We start from the raw sequence: 13,592 nt of genomic DNA, 5'->3' as shown, positions 1-13,592 counted from the left end.
AGGTATACTCTAAATGGTCATAGGTGAGCACTTTTTGCCTACAGCAAAACAACATTTCACAATTGCTATGAGTAACAAAGTCTTAAATTCAAGTCCAGAGTGTGTTGAGTAAATTTTAGAGCAACGTGTGTGGGGAAGGCGTCATCTTTTTGGTATTCGCATTGAGACACATATGGAGTGGGATCTAGCTCGGTTAGTAGCATTAATTACGATTAATGTGACTTAAAAAAACCCCAACTTTTGTGTCGTATTCTTTTTTTTTTAAAAAGCATAATAAATTTGTCTGCACATTTTTAAACAAAATTCTCCATACTGATAACATCATTTTTTTCCTCCTGCTTTGAAATTTGACCTAAAAAAATCCAGGTTTCATCTCCATCCTGTCTGTGTCTGTCCGTCTGTCTGTCCCACATATAGTTTTGCTGATGTTTTTTTCACAATCCATTGAGATATTGAGCTGACATTTTGTGTATAGTTTTATCATGTACTGTTACAGATCAAGTTTAACTTTCTAGGCAATTTACCCATTTTTCACAGAGTTATAGCCCTTTAACTTAGCATTTATGAAAATGTTTGTCAAAATGTTTCTTTTTCCTGCTTTCAACTCTGACCTAAAAAATCCATCTACTTGTATATACTGAGATTTGTACAATTTGTTTTTATTTTAAAAAATTATTTCTTTATACTTGCAGGGTTTTGGAGTGTAGTGATTTGTCAGTAGTGAATGGGTCATGCAATCCTTATGCTGTTGTCACTCTGTCGCACGATAAGTCGAAACACAAAGACGTCAAGAGAACAAATGTCAAGAAGAAGACCATTTGTCCTCAGTTTGAAGAAACGTTTTTCTTTGATGTATGTGACACTGTCTTTTTGTGTATATATATATATATTGTGATCTATATTTCTGGCTTTAAAATCCTTGTTGATCAAATTGATAAATCACCTGCCGGTTACCTGAATGAAATTTTAATTTAAATTCAATTTAATTTTAGTTTTTTGTTATGAGAACAAATACCTCGTACATCCTCTTAAAAGCATAAATCAAAAACGTTAATTTTGCAATAGATTTTGTTTTGTGCCTGCTAATGTAAAAGTGTGTACACAGTGAGTTTTCTCCAAGACTGTGTGTCAGAATTATCAAATGTTTGACATCCAGTAGCTGATGATTAGAAAACATAAATTTGTCATTAAAGAAAACAAACTTTTAATGATTTTCAGCTGGAAAACAAAGGACAAAATCATGACCGGACATTGTATGCATTTGAAGATGCCTTCAGTGGAGAATTGAGGTAGGCACTTTAGGTTGGTTAAAGCAGTGTTGATCAATTATAATTTATATATATAGAGAATAACTAGTTAATGATGTCGGATATCTGCTTTATCCTGTGAAGGTAAGAATGAGAAATTCGGCGAGTCTTTGCTGAGCAGAATTTCTCATTTGGCCTGAACATGATAAAGCAAATAAGTCAACGTCATTAACTAGTTATTATCTTTATCCTGCAGACCATAAACATTATGGGGAAAAGCTATTATTTCTGTTATTTGAGCCACATTGTACGATGACCTAGAGGTCAAATGAGCGATTTTGTAATGTAGCTATGCGTGTGACGTCACATGAGTGACATCAAAAGTCACATTCTGTTAGTAGCAGCATATGACTTTGCTTTATCTGTCATCATAATCTGTCAATAGAACCGGTAGTTGCAGGATAAATATATATAGTTTTTAGCAGTGTTATGATCAGTTATCAGGTCCATATTTGATTGTCATGGAAAAATAGGGGAGGGATTTAACTTGGTCGGTGGAGCCTTTTCCTGAGGTGCTGTGGTCGCAGGATTGATCCTCCTGATTATTATTTTTTTCCTTCTCAACCAGTGCCCCACAACTGGCCATTTCAAAGGCCATTTTATGTGCTGTACTGGCAATATGCTCTAGTGATGTCATTAAACAAAACAAGCTATGCTGCATGATTTTTTCCAATTTGTGACTGCTACACATCAATAAATTCCCCCCAAAATGACAAACAATTCTTCTAGTATGTATTTGTGTTGTGTTGTTTAATTGTGTTGTTTATTTGTGTTTAATTGTGTTGTTTAATTGTGTTGTTTGTGTTGTTTATTTGTGTTGTTTAATTGTGTTTTAAAATCAGTGTGTTTCTCCAATGTTTCAGTGTATCTGTGTGGCACGATGACTCGCGTGTGTCCCGTGAGGTTCTCGGTCACATGTTCCGGGGCTCGTTTCTTGGAGAGGTGCGGATACCGCTGCGAGGTCTCGACATTAATACAATACACAGTGCATGGTGAGCTCTTGTTACATTTGTTTTTACTATACTGATGTCCGAAACAAACTTCACATACATAGACTTTGAATAATTTGACATTAATACAATACACAGTGCATGGTAAGCTCTTATTACATTTGTTTTTACTAAACTGATGTCCGAAACAAACTTCACATACCCGGTACATAGACTTTGAGCAATTTGATAAATATTATTGTTAATCGAAAAGAACCAATTTAGAAATCACCGTATAACCACAGCATCTATCACAAAGTGCATTGTGGCATTAAATGTTGAACTTCATGATACTTTCATATCCCACCATACCATTTGTTGGTTTTCTATAATACAGTTTCAAGCTGTGTAAAGTTATTTTTGGACGTCGGTATATATTAACCTTTTGCAGTGTACTTTACAAAAGATGGTGGTTCTTGAAACATTTCGACTGTATTAACATCTTAAACTGTATTTCACAGCATGTGGTGGGTTCTTGGAATGTTTTGACGATATTAACATCTTGCACTGTATTTCACAGCGTGTGATGGGTTCTTGGAATGTTTCGACCATATTAACATCTTGCACTGTATTTCACAAAGTGTGGTGGGTTCTTGGAAAGTTTCGACAGTATTAACATCTTGCACTGTATTTCACAGCATGTGGTAGGTTCTTGGAATGTTTCGACGATATTAACATCTTGCACTGTATTTCACAGCGTGTGGTGGGTTCTTGGAATGTTTCGACGATATCAACATCTTGCACTGTATTTAACAGCGTGTGGTGGGTTCTTGGAATGTTTCGACGATATTAACACCTTGTACTGTATTTCACAGCGTGTGGTGGGTTCTTGGAATGTTTCGACGATATTAACACCTTGTACTGTATTTCACAGCGTGTGGTGGGTTCTTGGAATGTTTCGACGATATCAACATCTTGCACTGTATTTCACAGCGTGTGGTGGGTTCTTGGAATGTTTCGACGATATTAACACCTTGTACTGTATTTCACAGTGTGTGGTGGGTTCTTGGAATGTTTCGACGATATTAACACCTTGTACTGTATTTTCACAGACTACAGGCTGGTAGGTACAGGATTTGTACTGTATTTCACAGCGTGTGGTGGGTTCTTGGAATGTTTCGACGATATTAACATCTTGCACTATTTCACAGTGTGTGGTGGGTTCTTGGAATGTTTTGACAGTATTTTAGCCCTAGAAATATGTCGTAAACAATATGTCATAGACCTAATTCACAAAACTCTCTAAGGCTTTCTTACATAATATCACAGTGTTTTTGTGAGTCTTTTTACATTGCACTGTGAGATTGAAAAATTGTGAGAGTTTAGTAAATTAGACATATGGTCTTATATCGGTTATGGTTTTGGTGTTTTCTCATAACCAAAACTTCATACGCGATCAAATGTTTATTCACAATGCATGATTTGTACGTTTTTCTCAGGTGATGGTTCTTACTATATCAAATAATACTCATTACAAAATAACATTTTCTTTTCAAAATCATATATAAAAGAGAAAACACCTCATGTTTTCTCCAGTTTCTTATTACGTTTATCGTACTTATGCTGAAAATTCTTACTGACACTATTTTAATTGCATTAACATCTTGAGAGATTTCATCTCATGGGAGTTCAATGGGTGCTACTAGACAACTCATGTCACAAATGTTTTGTATAACATGCACCATGGGTAAACATATGTATGTAAATTATGTTTTCTATTTCAGGTATTGTTTGCGTGGCCGAGAACACAGCAAAAATCATCATCAGGAAATGGGTTCTTTACGACTGAAAATCTCGTATGAAACAGATCATATATTTTTGTCTCACTATTACAACGATCTCAGAAAGTTCATCTTACAGTCCCCAGATGTGCATGTGAGTCTTTGATGTTAGAAATCTGTGGACGTTATTTTCAATTGTAGGTAACTGTAAGTCTCATTCATGAGTTTCATGTTGTTATATATTATTTGGTTTGATACATAGCCTGTGAAATGGAATTTCTTGACTCTGAAACTTGCCTCAAATCACCAAGTTATTAGCAGTAATGAGAAGTCGAAGTCACTGTAAAATGATAGACCTAATCCGATTAAAAAAATAAAATCATACAACAGACGTCAAGATACTGACTTATGTAGTGCCACCTTGTCTGTCCGTGGTTTTACTTCGGCACCAGACTGTACATTGACACATTTGACTAATCAGGAGTTGTGTAGTTCTCGGCTAAATTAATTTCAGTAATGCCAGAAAATACTCATTATTACTTTCATTTTAACATAACAATAACATTTAATGATCGTTTATTTAATCTATCACATTTTAATGAAAATATTTAATTGTTTTGCTTAATTTTTATTACAAGAAGTAGTAATATATGATAAACAAATATTATGATTCAGACCGAGTGTCTAATTTGGAGCCTTTAGGAATGAATATGGAACATGGCGAAACATTACGAAATGTCTTTGATAAATGTTCACTTCGTATACTTTTATCACGCTTCTCCCTTTTCTTTTAGGAAGGGAGAAATCACTTCCCCCTTTTCTTTTTGGAAGGGAGAAATCACTTCTCCTTTTTCAATTCCAGATTAGGGCCTGATGTATTGTTTAATATTATATTGTGTTGTTTAATGTACAGTGTTTACTGTTGTGTTATCTTGTTTGGTTTAATATGCAGTTTAATTTTGTTATATTGTTTGGCTTTATGTTTCATTGTTTGGTTTAATATAGAGTGTTTAAGTTTATCTTTCGTCGTTTGGTTTAATATAGAGTGTTTAAGTTCATGTTTCATTTTCGTCGTTTGGTTTAATATAGAGTATTTAAGTTGATGTTTCGTTGTTTGGTTTAATATAGAGTGTTTAAGTTGATGTTTCGTTGTTTGGTTTAATATAGAGTGTTTAAGTTTATGTTTAGTTGTTTGGTTTAATATAGAGTGTTTAAGTTGATGTTTCGTTGTTTGGTTTAATATAGAGTGTTTAAGTTTATGTTTAGTTGTTTGGTTTAATATAGAGTGTTTAAGTTGATGTTTCCTTGTTTGGTTTAATATAGAGTGTTTATATTTATGTTTCGTTGTTTGGTTTAATATAGAGTGTTTAAGTTGATGTTTCGTTGTTTGGTTTAATATAGAGTGTTTAAGTTGATGTTTTGTTGTTTGGTTTAATATAGAGTGTTTACGTTTATGTTTCATTGTTTTGTTTAATATAGAGTGTATCTAATAGCGCTGATAAGAGTTTGTTTGATTTTCAGCCGATAACCTCAAGTGCTGCGTATATCCTAGGGCATATTGTGGACAACCGGCAGGAGTGTGCACAGCCTTTGATGAAATTGTTCCTCCACCATGACAAACTAGTCCCCCTTGTCAAGTGCCTCGCTGACTGGGAAATGTCAAAAACCACGTACGTTATTAATAACTGTAAATCGGGGAATTTTAGCGAGCATAAAATGTTAGCAAATTTAGTGAGGCCATACAAAACAGTAATATTTAATGAGGCTAAAGTTAAAACTACAAGAGACAGTTCTAAAAAAGTTTTGTATGGTTTTTGTTGATTAACTGGCACACAGCAATGGTCAGTCTTTCTGCCAGAAAGAAATTTTTGGGTGCAGCACTATGGAACTGAATGCAACCACAGTCAAAAGGGGGTATGGGGGCCTCCCCCAGAAAGAAAATGGGTTAGGTTTAGCCTTAGGGTTAAGAAAAGCATACAGTAATGATAAGAGTGATTAATTTTGTCAAACGGTTAACTTAAAAACATAAAATCTGCAAACAAATTTGGATATGGTGCCATAGCTGTTTTACTCTCTGGCAGAAACTCTGATGGTGACGATAAAAATAGTCTATAAACATGATAGTTAATACACTTTTCTGGCGGGACGGGCCAGTCAACACAAGTGACATATCGACTCAATCACAAGATCGACACAGCGGTGCTCGACTGCGGTTTGATCTGCAGCAGATTTATGCAGTTTTTCTTGTATTGGTTTTGTTTGATATGAAAACACAAGCTCTATGTTGTGTGTTTTTTCAGTGACAGCAACACCTTTTTCCGAGGAAACACCTTGGTTACGAAGATGATTGATGAGCTGATGAAACTAGTGGGAATACCTTATCTCCACGATACTCTCAAACCATCTATTAGCAAGGTAATTTATTGTTAGATGTTTTATATCAACAATTACTATATTAGTATAATATCTCCACGATACTCTCAAACCATCTATTAGCAAAGTAATGAATTGTTAGATGTTTTATATCAACAATTACTATATTAGTGTAATATCTGCATGATACTCTCAAACCATCTATTAGCAAGGTAATGCATTGTTAGATGTTTTATATCAACAATTACTATATTAGTGTAATATCTCGGTGATACTCTCAAACCAAGGTAATATACTGTTACAAGTGTTACATCAATAATTACGTATAATAAAAATGTGTAATGTCTTCAGGATATTGTAAAACCATCATTTAACCATGTAATATACTGTTATGTACATGTGTAATATCAATAAATACTGTACTAGTGTATACTATCTACATTTAACTCTAACACTGTTAATCAACAGGGAATTCGGTTAATTCATTAGTGAACAAGCTAATTATGCTGTTGCATTAGCATTTAATTTGATTATAAATCTGATCCTGTTTTTGAAAACAAGAATAATTTATGTAGTGTTTTAAATATGAATAATGTCATAAGTGTTGTTTTTTAAATATAAATAAGTGGTTTTTAAATGTAACTAATTTCTAAGTGGTGTTTTTAAATATGAATAATTTCTGTGTGGTGATTTTAAATATGAATAATTTCTAAGTGGTATTTTTAAATATGAATAATTTCTAAGTGGTATTTTTAAATATGAATAATTTCTAAGTGGTGTTTTTAAATATGAATAATTTCTGTGTGGTGTTTTTAAATATGAATAATTTCTGTGTGGTATTTTTAAATATGAATAATTTCTAAGTGGTGTTTGTTTATTTAGGTGTGTTCTGAGCAGCTAGCATGTGAGATTGACTCCACCCGACTGAAGGACGGAGAGAATATTAACGACAACTTGGTCAGTGTGCTATTAGAGGAGGAATGGTGACACTTCACAGGATATATTTATCTATTGTCTGCTTCCTCAACCACATATGTTTTTTAATTTATGTAATATATATCTTGAAAAACATTTCATAATCAGTGTTTCTGCCAGAAAGAATTTTTGGGGTATGGCGCTATGGAATTGAATGTAACCACAGTCAATAGAGGGTATAGTTGGCCTCCCTCAGAAAGAAAATGGGTTAAAATTAGGGTTAGGGTTAAATTCATACAGTAATGATAGAGTAATTAATTTTGTCAAAAGGTTAACTTTAAAAAACCCAATCTGCCACAAATTTGAGTATGGCGCCATACCCGTTTTACCCACTGACAGAAACCCTGATAATTAAATATCAAATTAGTAGTTGTTGAAGTTGGTGACTATTTAACAGTAAATATGTTTTTTTTGTGTTTTCTTTTTTAACATTGTTTTGGACAACATAAGAGAGATTGTGATTCAAATTAATCAAATTAATGAACTGTTTTATTATGAACGTATTTGACCGGAAATTAGCCCATGTCTTTGAATAAGCCCCGCTCCGTTTTGATAGCATTTAAGAAATGAGGCCCTCATTCGTAAATAAGCCCACCCCCAACTTCATCACCTAATAACACGAAAGTTCATTTAAAAGGTCATACCTCCTGCAGATAATTAAACACAAATTTAACACAATATTTTACCACCAGTGAGATTTAGCAGTCTAACAGTAACAGTGTGTAACATTGTTTTCAATTTCATGCCTGCAGTATTCTTTGAAGTAACCAAGCTGAAGTCTGAACTAAAACCAATGTCTATTTTTACCACCACACTGGGTCAACAGTTAATGCTAATTAGGCAAATACCTTACTCTGATTGGCTAAGAACAATGACCTAGATTGACAATTCTTTGCAGTGTAACTGTAAGCTGGCTGCCTGTGTCAGAAACGTGTGTATACGCTATTGAGTTTGTTGTTAATTGCTGTTGTTTTAAGTCTTCTCAGCATTAAATTTTGGGTGTAAATAAACAGCACTGGTAAGTAATTGTAACATAGAAGGTGTGTTTCTGATAATTAGATACTAGTAAAAAAACCTCTTTTTTTTAATTAATAAACAATTATTATTTATTAATAACAAATGGAACACCAATTAATAGATGTGCTAATGAACGTTTTTTGTTTTCTTCCTAGTTCATTTAATTCTTTTATTAATTTTTTTAACAAAACTGGCCCCTTGTCTGGGAATAAGCCCACCCCATGCTAAGCTCACAATGAGTTGTCTTGGCCCCCTGGGCTTATTTCCGGTCAAATACGGTAATTTCAGGAATTATTATTTTTTAATTTAGTTATATTAACATTATTGTTCAATTTTTATGTATTTAATGTGTTTTTTTTTTGTTTTATTTATTTAAAAAAAAAATTGTGTTTAACATGCATTGAGATGAAAATCTATTGCTGCAACTGTCGGCTACATCGAATACGTTTATGGTATGGTATGCAGAATTCTTGTTTTTCAAAGTAGCTGGCTGTTTCAAAAAGGGAGGAAGCTACAGCTACTGTTTAAAGTGAGGTGCAGCGGCTGTAGCCTAAAAGTTAACTCTGGTTTGGCTCGATATTATGTATTTAACATTAATTGCCTTCTTTTTCAGACTAACTTGAAGAACTATGTAGTCGATATGGTGACAGCAGTAACAAATTCGAGTTTGTCTGTGTTATGTATTTATCATTAATTGTCTTGTTTCTCAGACTTAATTTGAAGAACTATGTGGTCGATATGATAACAGCGATAAAAAAGACTGTTTGACTCTGTATAATGTATTTATCATTAAATGTTTTGTTTTTCAGACTAACTTGAAGAACTATGTGGTCGATATGGTGACAGCGATAACGAACTCTGGTCTGGTCTGCCCTGTCATTATGAGGGAAGTGTTCCACGCCTTGAAAGAAGTAGCTACCACACACTTCCCAGGTAAAACACTGGCTCTCTACACATTCTGCAAACGTATTTTGTTTTTAAGCACATGGCTACAGATTTTCAAAGCTATGATTCATAAAACCACCGTAGGCTCAGACCTCACTATGACACACGTCATAGCCTATGATGGTTTTATGATATTGTAGTGCTAAGATAGCTTCGAAAATATGGATCCAGGACTTAAAAAAGAAAAGGTCATGTATTGTTGTGTTCTGCATTATTAAAAAAAAAATTTAAGACTGGGCTGCAGATTTTTAAATCTATCTTAGCACTATGATATCGTAAAACTGTTGTAGGCTTTGATGTCAATAAGGCAGTTTCATAGCCTACTACAGTTTTACAATATGGGCCCTACAGTACGCCATAGCCTACGATCCTAGTGCTAAAACAGATTATACCATATGGGCCCTACAGTATGCCATAGCCTACGATCCTAGTGCTAAAACAGATTATACAATATGGGCCCTACGACACACCATAGCCTACGATCCTAGTGCCAAAACAGATTATACAATATGGGCCCTACGACACGCCATAGCCTACGATCCTAGTGCTGAAACAGATTATACAATATGGGCCCTACGACACACCATAGCCTATGATCCTAGTGCCAAAACAGATTATACAATATGGGCCCTACGACACGCCATAGCCTATGATCCTAGTGCTGAAACAGATTATACAATATGGGCCCTACGACATGCCATAGCCTACGATCCTAGTGCTGAAACAGATTATACAATATGGGCCCTACAACATGCCATAGCCTACAATCCTAGTGCTAAAACAGAGTATACAATATGGGCCCTACACACGCCATAGCGTACGATCCTCGTGCTGAAACAGATTATACAATATGGGCCCTACACACGCCATAGCCTACGATCCTAGTGCTGAAACAGATTATACAATATGGGCCCTACGACACGCCATAGCCTACGATCCTAGTGCTAAAACAGATTATACAATATGGATATTACGACACGCCATAGCCTACGATCCTAGTGCTGAAACAGATTATACAATATGGGCCCTACGACACGCCATAGCCTACGATCCTAGTGCTAAAACAGATTATACAATATGGGCCCTACGACACACCATAGCCTACGATCCTAGTGCCAAGACAGATTATACAATATGGATATTACGACACGCCATAGCCTACGATCCTAGTGCCAAAACAGATTATACAATATGGGCCCTACGACACGCCATAGCCTACGATCCTAGTGCCGAAACAGATTATACCTTATGGGCCCTACGACACGCCATAGCCTACGATCCTAGTGCCGAAACAGATTATACAATATGGGCCCTACACACGCCATAGCGTACGATCCTAGTGCCGAAACAGATTATACAATATGGGACCTACGACACGCCATAGCCTACGATCCTAGTGCTAAAACAGATTATACAATATGGGCCCTACGACACGCCATAGCCTACGATCCTAGTGCCGAAACAGATTATACCATATGGGCCCTACGCACGCCATAGCGTACGATCCTAGTGCCGAAACAGATTATACAATATGGGACCTACGACACGCCATAGCCTACGATCCTAGTGCTGAAACAGATTATACAATATGGGCCCTATGACATGCCATAGCCTACGATTCTAGTGCTGAAACAGATTATACAATATGGGCCCTACAACATGCCATAGCCTACAATCCTAGTGCTAAAACAGATTATACAATATGGGCCCTACGACACACCATAACCTACGATCCTAGTGCCAAGACAGATTATACAATATGGATATTACGACACGCCATAGCCTACGATCCTAGTGCCAAAACAGATTATACAATATGGGACCTACGACATGCCATAGCCTACGATCCTAGTGCTGAAACAGATTATACCTTATGGGCCCTACGACACGCCATAGCCTACGATCCTAGTGCCGAAACAGATTATACAATATGGGCCCTACACAAGCCATAGCGTACGATCCTAGTGCCGAAACAGATTATACAATATGGGACCTACGACACGCCATAGCCTACGATCCTAGTGCCGAAACAGATTATACCATATGGGCCCTACGACACGCCATAGCCTACGATCCTAGTGCCGAAACAGATTATACCATATGGGCCCTACGACATGCCATAGCCTACGATCCTAGTGCCGAAACAGATTATACCATATGGGCCCTACGACACACCATAGCCTACGATCCTAGTGCCGAAACAGATTATACCATATGGGCCCTACGACACGTCATAGCCTACGATCCTAGTGCCGAAACAGATTATACCATATGGGCCCTACGACACGCCATAGCCTACGATCCTAGTGCCGAAACAGATTATACCATATGGGCCTTACGACACGCCATAGCCTACGATCCTAGTGCTGAAACAGATTATACAATATGGGCCCAGGGCTTAAAAATTGTAAAATTGCAAAAGAAGAGGTCATGTAGAGTAGTATATGCTTCGTTATTTTTTGCGAGTTTTCGTTTTTAAGCACATGTATGTTAGTGTTACTATATCGTAAAAATGTTGAAGGCTTAAACATCAATATGGCAATTTCATAGACTACGACAGTTTTACAATATCACAGCGCTAAGATAGTTTTGAAAATATGGGCTCTAGGGTTAAACAAATCATTAGTCAGATCTTGGACAAGTTCGTGTTTATGCTTGAATATGTGCAGCTCTGATTTATTCCATGATGAAAACAGTTTGTATCACTAATTAAAAGCAGCATTTTTAAAACTGGTTTACCTGTAGACTTCTGATTCACTGATCTCTTGTTCCTTTTTGTTTAATATCAGTATTTTTCATAAACCCTTAAAGGGACATCCCCTAGTTTTTAAACACTCAGACATACTATTAGAGTTGTTTTTGATAACTTAAATCATACTTTACTTAGATTTTATTATTTAGATTATTCATTTCCGTATATTCAAAGTCTTTTTGGTCATCCTGCTGTTTTTAATATTCCAAAATGCATTTCTCATATGTTTAAAAACGCACATGCATCTGAGAAGGAACAGTTACGGAGTCAAGTTTTAGTCTATTTTTAGAGGATATTTCACCATTTCAAAGTCACAGACTCAGGTTTCCCTCAATTGTAACTTTATCCAAATGTGTTTACAGATTTGTAGATTAACCAAACTTAGTGTGCATTTTCATGGGCTGAAACTAGGGTCTGTTCTTTTTAAAAAAAATCTATTTATATTTGTTTCAGTCAGTGGCCCATTGTACCTCTGGAAAATATTCTACCACTAGCCAAACTCGGACAAAATTAATAGTATTTTATGTTATGTATATGTGATATTATTTATTTCAGAAAATGCCATGATAAAGTACAGAGTCATCAGCAGTTTTGTGTTCCTTCGATTCTTTGCTCCAGCCATCTTGGGACCAAAGCTTTTTGAAATTCACGCCGAGCCACAGGTTGGTCACTGCTTATGTGTTTACCTGTTTGTTTTATACCTGTGTGAAGTAAGACGTAGCCCAGCAGTTAAACACTCTCTCAGAGCTTCTAGAATTTTTATAAAATCCACTAGCCATGGGATCAGTAATATAAGAAATTTACTAGCCACAATTAAAAATCCATTAGCCCTACTTTACTTTAAGTAAATAAAATTTTACTAATTAATAGTAATAATCGGATATGTCACCTAAAGAGGGAGATGGAGCTTAAACACACTAAGATTGGGGGGTATGTGGGGGTGGGAGTGGGTTACAGGATATTCAACTTTTGTTTTCACTAGCCGTTGAGCATAGTAATATTAGTTATTTATTAGCCCAACATTGAATATCACTAGCCATGGGAGTGGGGCTACCATAATCTAGAAGGCCTGCTCTCTGGATGCACCATCAGTCTAGGATCGACCCCCATCAGTGGGCCAGCCCATTGGGCTATTTCTCGTTCCAGCCGTACACCAGTACTGGTACATTGTATATCGAAGGCCGTCTGTCTGTGGGATGGTGCATATAAAAGATCCATTGCTATTAATGAAAAAAGTTAGATCGTTACCTCTCTTAAGACTATACATGAAATGACCAAATGTTTGACATCCAATAGTCAATGATTAATAAATCAGTGTACTCCAGTGGTTAAGTTAAACAAAACAAACTTTTTGTTGTACATCTTTAGTTTACATGTTTCATATCTATATATTTGTACATGTTTTATCTCGATATATTTGTACATGTTTTATATCTATATATTTGTACATGTTTCATATCTATATATTTGTACATGTTTTATATCTGTATATTTGTACATGTTTCATATCTGT

General features: G+C 35.6%; 1 protein-coding gene across 2 annotated transcripts in view; it reads left to right on the top strand.

Annotated features, from left to right (window-relative positions):
* LOC121370340 (ras GTPase-activating protein 3-like) overlaps nucleotides 1-13,592 on the top strand; it is a 46,596-nt gene that overhangs the window by 6,718 nt on the left and 26,286 nt on the right. For both annotated transcript variants that reach the window (XM_041495504.1, XM_041495496.1), the window contains exons 6-14: nucleotides 693-852; nucleotides 1,219-1,289; nucleotides 2,171-2,299; nucleotides 4,021-4,171; nucleotides 5,539-5,687; nucleotides 6,318-6,432; nucleotides 7,273-7,347; nucleotides 9,192-9,315; nucleotides 12,635-12,741. In XM_041495504.1, the coding sequence (XP_041351438.1) occupies nucleotides 693-852; nucleotides 1,219-1,289; nucleotides 2,171-2,299; nucleotides 4,021-4,171; nucleotides 5,539-5,687; nucleotides 6,318-6,432; nucleotides 7,273-7,347; nucleotides 9,192-9,315; nucleotides 12,635-12,741 (1,081 nt within the window). The remainder of the gene's footprint in view (nucleotides 1-692; nucleotides 853-1,218; nucleotides 1,290-2,170; nucleotides 2,300-4,020; nucleotides 4,172-5,538; nucleotides 5,688-6,317; nucleotides 6,433-7,272; nucleotides 7,348-9,191; nucleotides 9,316-12,634; nucleotides 12,742-13,592) is intronic.

Source organism: Gigantopelta aegis, chromosome 1, assembly GCF_016097555.1.
Source record: "Gigantopelta aegis isolate Gae_Host chromosome 1, Gae_host_genome, whole genome shotgun sequence".
Lineage (NCBI taxonomy): Eukaryota > Metazoa > Mollusca > Gastropoda > Neomphalida > Peltospiridae > Gigantopelta > Gigantopelta aegis.
This window is presented reverse-complemented; position numbering and strand designations above follow the sequence as displayed.